Source organism: Brassica napus, chromosome C8, assembly GCF_020379485.1.
Source record: "Brassica napus cultivar Da-Ae chromosome C8, Da-Ae, whole genome shotgun sequence".
In the NCBI taxonomy this organism is placed as follows: Eukaryota; Viridiplantae; Streptophyta; class Magnoliopsida; order Brassicales; family Brassicaceae; genus Brassica; species Brassica napus.
This window is the reverse complement of record NC_063451.1, coordinates 21,979,737-21,987,088: the sequence shown is the minus strand read 5'-3', so window position 1 is coordinate 21,987,088 and position 7,352 is coordinate 21,979,737. Positions and strand designations below refer to the sequence as shown.

At 37.0% G+C, this 7,352-nt stretch overlaps 1 protein-coding gene across 1 annotated transcript; it reads right to left on the bottom strand.

Moving 5' to 3' along the window:
• Window positions 1-2,802: 2,802 nt before the first annotated feature.
• Window positions 2,803-6,495, bottom strand: LOC106427414 (MACPF domain-containing protein At4g24290). Its single transcript, XM_013868137.3, has 7 exons — window positions 6,235-6,495; window positions 5,749-6,013; window positions 5,173-5,411; window positions 4,649-4,919; window positions 4,383-4,569; window positions 3,791-3,957; window positions 2,803-3,705 (listed from the first exon to the last, which is right to left on the bottom strand). The coding sequence occupies exons 2-7, from the start codon at window positions 6,010-6,012 to the stop codon at window positions 3,010-3,012; spliced, it is 1,824 nt and encodes a 607-aa protein (XP_013723591.1). The 5' UTR covers window position 6,013; window positions 6,235-6,495; the 3' UTR covers window positions 2,803-3,009.
• Window positions 6,496-7,352: the final 857 nt, after the last annotated feature.

Here is a 7,352-nt window from a genome sequence, read left to right as displayed (position 1 = left end):
TGTTTCAAAGTTGACTATAACTACTTTTTTTTCTTCCTACTTGTCCCACCAACCTTTTAGGAATATAGTATGTGACAAACACTTTTGCTGGGTGCAAGTTACTCAGAGTTCGGGTACATGTTCGAGTTTTCAGGTTTCTAGTTTAGCCTTATAGGTTCCATCCGAGTTTTATATATGTTAGGTTTTATATAATTATATATGTTCTTTAATACTAAACATAAAGTACAAAGTAAGGGTCTGCTCAAATCATCCGGACTTTCAAAAATTTAGGCTTAATTTTAAAGTTTATTCAGCTGAACCAATTTGGACCATTTGGATGGAGATGATTCATTTAATATGGTATAATGTCTATTATGCCATTGATGTAATTTACAAATTACAAAGCTAAACATAAAATTATTTTGTCACACACGAAAACTGACAAAACCATAAACACGTATTTTCCCGCGAAAACCTAAGAACAAAATTTTCACGCCAAAACCCTAAAAATGCATTTTCGGACAAAATTGCAAAACGTGTTTTCTAGCAAAAAATCGCAAAAACGTGTTTTCATGCCAAAATCAGAAAAACGCGTTTTCACGCCAAAACCTCAAAACGCATTTTCCGCCAAACACAAAACACGTTTTCCCGCCAAAACCACAAAACGTGTTTTCCCGCCAAAATGTGTTTTCCCGCCAAAACCGAAAAATGTGTTTTCTCATCAAAATGCATTTCCCGTCAAAACTGCAAAACACGTTTTCTCGTGAAAATCGTAAAACATGTTTTCACGCCAAAACGCATTTTCCGGCGAAAACCACGAAAACGTGTTTTCCCGCCAAAACGCATTTTCCCGCGAAAACCGCAAAAACGTATGTTCCCGCCAAAACACATTTTTCACGAAACCCCAAAAAACGTGTTTTCATGCCAAAACTACAAAAACGTGTTTTCACGCCAAAACCGCAAAAACATGTTTTCCCGCCAAAACCATAAAACATGTTTTCTCGCCAAAACAGAAAATTGTCTTTCTCCTGCTAAAACAAAAAAAATCTTGTTTTCCCGCCAAAACCAAAAAATTTAATTCTCCCGCCAAAACCGAAAAACGTGCTTTCCCGCCAAACCGAAAATCTTGTTTCCCCGCCAAAACCGCAAAAACGTGTTTTCCCACTAAACCACAAAACGTGTTTTCTCGCCAAAACCGAAAATTGTCGTTTTTCTGCCAAAACCGAAAAATTTTGCTTTCCGCCAAAACCGAAAAATCTCGTTTTCCTGCCAAAACCAAAAAACGTGTTTTCTTGCTTAAACCGAAAAATCTCGTTTTCCCGCCAAAACCGCAAAAATGTGTTTTCCCGCCAAAAATGTTTTCTCACCAAAATCGAAAAATCTTGTTTTCCCGTCAAAACTGAAAAATCTCGTTTTCCCGTCAAAACTGAAAAATCTCGTTTTCCCGTCAAAACCAAAAAATCTCATTTTCCGCCAAAACCGAAAAATCTCATTTTTCGCCAAAACCGAAAAATCTTGTTTTCCTCCAAAACCGAAGTTACAGTCGGTTTATTATTAATACTCTTTTTAGTTTGAAACTTTAAGTTTTTTTTTCAAATTTGTTTATCAATTTTTTTGGTTTATTAGAAGTTATTATTGTAGTATAATTTTAACATATGATTAAATCCACACAAGGGTATTTTGGTAATTTGTTTACTAAACTCATTTGGATGGAAATAAAAAAAAAGAAACAAACATAAGATCCATTTAGATGATTTATCTATATGAGCTATTTGGATGGACAAACAAACAGTCACAAAAATTTGAATGGATCATTTGGATAGATCGTACAAATGAATCATCTAGATGAAGATGAAAAATGCTGAAACGAACAGGCGCTAAGTAAAATGAAACAAGATAGAACTTCAAAAGAAGTTTGACAATGAATTCGAGCCAAAACCTACGTTGCACGGAAGCTTCATCGGACGTCCGCTTCCCGCTTCGGAACCGGAATCGGAATCGGAACCTTTGGGAAGCTTGCGGAATCTCGCTTCCAAAACGTTTCTAAAATATTCTCTTTAAAAGCCAGTTGGAAGCTTACGATTCCGTTTTGGAATCACGTTTCCGTTTTTTAAAAAAATGTAATGTATATCAATAAAATATAAAACCATAGTTTTAATCTATATAAAAAAAAAAATTAATAGTAATGAATATTGAGTTATAAATATACAAATATTAAAAATAATACTATAAATTATCTTTATGCATTGAGATTTTTTATTAAAGATATAGCACATATTGAAATATATTGTGTCAATTATTTATGAAGTATTAAAAATAATTAATATAATAGTTTTTTGTAAACTTAATTTATGTGTATTTTTACAGTTTTAATATAAAATCATTTCAAAATTATTATAAATGAATAAGTGCTTTATTTCAAATTTAAAATCATATAATTTTTAGTCTTAATTTTTTAAAAAATTTATATATATATATAGATATACGCTTCCAACACGTATCCGCTTCCTAATATTTTAAAAAATCTCGCTTCTGCGCTTCCTTACGCTTCCGCTTCCACGTACCCGCTTCCGTTTCCATGTAACATAGGCCAAAACTAGAATGTGTTAATAGAATTTTCATGACTAAGTCGGACTGCTGAAATTTAGTAAAAAAAGTTGAAATCCAACCCTCAGCTACAAAAAGAAAAACATATACGGTTGCATCTTCTGCTTACAAACTGCTAAACAAGATAACAGACCCAAGTCTTGTTTAAGAGAAAGAGTCTCATCGAGCATCGGTTGTTAAGTGTTAATCAAAAATTCTGTAAAAATGTATTACCCATGAACACAACTCTGTGTATATTAGATTTGAACTTGAGCATCACTAGCCATGCTCGCAGATTACAGTTGTGTATCTTAACTTACACCATGCGAACAAAATCTCCTCATCCAAGACAGGAAATGTACTCAAGACATGTAGTCCTATCACACACACACACACCGTTGCATTAGAAATGATAAATGTACACATACAACAACAGCCATACTCTCACCCTCCATAGCTTTCCTCTATCACTTCATCTTCCATTATCGCAGTCAACAACGAATACTTCACCTTCAACGAGATCTTCCCTTTCTCCACCAACAACCTCGCACCGGACACAACCCAATACCCCGGCGACTCCTGCGGCCCTCTCGTCATCTCACTCGTATCCACAAACTTCAAAAGCTTGGGAGCTTGCACGGGCACCGGTGGTCCACCGGGATAGATAGCAGAGTTTATATTCACATCTGCAGGCCGCGGGGGCGGCTTCTGCGCCGCCGCAGTGAAGTGATGGCTTATCAGCGTCGAGATGAGTCCCGACTTAGGAGCAAACCCCACCGCTTCATCCCATTCTGAGTTCTTCACGCTCGTCGCTCCCATGACTTTTGAGAAACAAAGGCGCAAGAAGAGCACGTTCTTGAATCCGTGGCTCTCCACGTGAAGCTGCGCACCTGTTACCACCGAAAGATCGTCGTCTGCTTCGACTGGCGCTGTGCAGACGTGAGAGTAGTTCTTCCAGTTTACTTTCTCGTAGTAGCGGCGATCGTGAGACGCTTGTCGCATGCTTTTGTTTGGATCGTCTTCGAGGTGGAATATCTTGGGGAGAGAGGAGAGGTGTTGGAGATGGATCGCTAAACGGTTGCTTCTTCTGCCTTCTAGGTAGAGTCGCATGCCAGTGATTGGTCTCTTACCAACATCAACCTGAAAGTAGATAAATGAGAAACCAAACCATCTTTAAGACTTGAGGACTTCAAACAAAGCCTATAGGGATGAAATAAGTTCATACCGGAGTCGTATTCACATAGAGCTTAGGTCCGAAGAAACTGAACTGCAGAGACGCACAGCTTTGTTGCTTCCTTTGAGGACCGAGAGGAAGTTCACTAAACACTGGAGCCCACTGCCTTGGTAGCTGAAACTCTAAAAACTGATGTAGCTCTGTAATCGGTGGCTTATCTACAAAAAAAAAAGACAAAACTCAAATATTACTGGACTGAACTCGACAATTGACAATGTGGATGATTGGTTGGGTTGTAGCTGTAGAACTTTTATTGTAAAATTTAGTATGATTTTTCGTAATAATAATATTTTTTGCTTTAGAAAATAGAGCTCTTACCATCATTTCTTTATTTTTTTTGGCTTTAGCTTTAAACACTGAATAAAAAGCATGATTGGTAATTTTTATGGTTGTATACAGGAACCAAAGCTAAAGACATTTGTAAAATCCCAACCAATCGCTCCCAATGCTTTTATAATATGCTTAAAATGATAATTATATCAAACTTCTAGTCCAAAGGTGATATAAACCACTACTCTGAAGAAATAAGTGAATAAAAAAAAAACTAAAAATGCACACAACGGAGAATAATATGTAGGCTTACATCTTAGATAGAGATTGATGGCGTGGCTCAAGAATCCACTTCCTGGAACTCCATTAAGCAACGAAGTGATTGGAATGAAGGACATTGAGATAGCATCAGGCTCCGTCTGAACTGTTTGCAGCCAATCATTATGCATTAAGTTTCTATTATCGTTTCCACCTCGCCTTTTGCACTTGAAGACAATGTCCTGCAAATATAAATGTAATACATGAGAAAAGAAGCAAATTCCATATTAAGATCTGACTAAAAGTACAAAAAGAAATGACCTCTTTATTTGCATAAGAGCCGAGCGAACTGGAATCAGCAAATCTCAGGCGTTGCTCCTTTGCTTCCACCTTACTACTTGGATGCATTCTATCTGAAGCCATATTCTGCACTCCGGTAGCTTCCACAAACCTCTTATCTGCCACCTCTTTTAATCTTTTCTGGAGCTCTTCAGGTTGAAGTTTCGACGAGTGTTGCTGTTTCGCATAAATCACATCTTTCCCTCCCATCTTAACACCAACAATTATATGCGTCCCATAAGTATCTATAAACCTGTTAAAGAAACAATCTGAAGTGTAAGCTACAAATCTGAGCACTCGGAATAATAAATTAGTGTTACCAACAAAAAAATGCCAGAAACAAGTAAGAAATATTTCTCATCAATGATAACGCAAAAATACAATCCAACCTATCTAAATATAGAATTATTTGGCAAGAAATTAACTATCCATTAACTTTGCATATATATATATATATATATATACAACTGTGAAGGAAAATTTTAATGACCAAAACAGTATATCACCTTGCCAATGCAGCAGGGTCCCATGTTGATGGGACGGCCTGCTTGACATGATCACGGAGTAACATATGAGATTTGTCCAAAGCAACAGTGTAAAAAGAGATGAAGATCCCATCAAAAGCAAGGTTTTTGGTGTAGGCTGCATCTTTCTGCCAACAGCCCGAGAATTCAAACATCGCATTGAAGAGACCCGAAGGGATTTTACCAGCTAAAGATAGTTCCTGGTTGAACTGCTCTGCCATCTAGAAAACCACAACAAAAAGGAAATTAAATGTAAAACAACTAAACATACAGAACACTATGTAGGAGTCATATCTACTCAAAAGTCAAAACCTATAAGAACACTAACCAATACTTGAGGAACAGACAACAAAAGCTACAGACTTTTGTTGTAAGAAATCAAAATCAGGGTACAAATAATGAAATTTACGAGCCATGGTTTCAACATATGGCCACTCTTAAGCTACTCAAAACCTACAATAACACGAACCAATACTTAATGGACCGACAACAACAAGAGCTACAAACTTTGTTTTGGTAAGAATTCAAAATCAGGGAAGGAGGAAGCTTTTTTGGAACCTGTTGGAAAGAAAGAACATCAGAGCTAAAGCGCATGCGCTCGCCTTTATCGCATTTGATAGACTTTGAAACATTGGGGATAGAGATTCCACCGGGTAAAACAATGTCACAGCTGTCGTCTCCGTCTTTGATGTCGAGCAAGCGCGACTCTTTAGAGCCTCCTTTGCAATACTTCAAGCGCACATCGATAGCTAAATCATAACCGCATCCGATTGATCCTATCGCGACTTCAGCTGCTTTAGAAGCAGGTAGCCGAAGTGCCATTCTTTTCAGACAACAAAAATCAAAGAAAGAGAGGGTTAAGCTAAGAATGAACAGACAGAAACCAATCAAAGCCACTTTGGTTTTGTCATGTGTTGAATTGTATGTTGTATTTATTGTCAAATCAGAGACACATCAAATCTGACCAAACCTAAAAATTTAGGACAAACGACGACCAGGTCCAAATTGTACGGAACTTGAATTGAAAGAAGAAGAAATGTATACTGTGAAGAGAAGAGTTTGCAGCAGCTCAAGTATGTAGCTTTTGAAGCTTAGATATCGCCAACAGAGCTCGATCTAAACGAGAGCTGAGAAGAATCCTCGATTGAAACGAGAGAGGTAAAGCTAGAGTGGTTTGGAGAGCTATGGAGATGGATCATGGAGGGAGGAAGAAAAGCCTCGAGTTGAGGAGCGGTTAATTAGGTTTCCTTTAAGTTAAGGATGAGGAAGAAGGTGTGATGGATGGTATTGGTAACAGGTGAGATGATAGTAAAAATCTGACCCGGAATCCTAAGATCTTAAAACCGAACTTAAACCGGAACTCTAATTCGTGTTCGATCGGAACTGTACAAAATATCTACTCCGAAACTGAACTCGATCCAAATAAATAAAAATCCGAGTGGAATGTCAAATGTTAAATCCAAAATGGTAAAAACACGATTACAATTGCCTCATCTTCTTTACTATCTTCTTCAATTGCCTATTTTAATATTTTCAATTTTAACAGGCTGTTGTTAACCATGTCATGCTTCGCTGGGATCTTTGCTTCTTTGTTTATATCTGAATTTTAGTAAAAAGCAGCACACATAACAATGTAAATGTTTTATCATGTTCTAAACTTCTCATATCTCAAAGAGAGATCTGCCTAAAATGTGAAGAAGATATGTCATTTACCAAGTTATTTGGGAAAGATGACATGGAACCTTAAACTACTACTACACGTGTATCTTTGTTTATTTGTAATATATTTGGAGAAAAAAAATCATGTACTAGAATCAATGTTACATGGAGATGCATAAGAATGAAAATCATATTTCTCGTGTTTAGGATAAGTAGAAAGAAACATCTTGGTACTAGATTTTCTGCATTGTGCGTCTCTCACTGAATAAAGAAAAATACTGCAACATATGAATCATAATATTGGAAGTATCCTCTGTAACAACATTGCTTCTTGATAAATAACCTTCACAAGCATTGCTCAATTCGTGTGTCCCAATTCAATCCAGCCGTCCTAGTTCATTTTCTCATTGCTGTTTGTGAAGTCAGCATCGATCACATCATCGCGACCTTTTCCTGACGACGAATCTGCTGATGAAGCATCTTCACCTCCAGGTGAAAGGCCT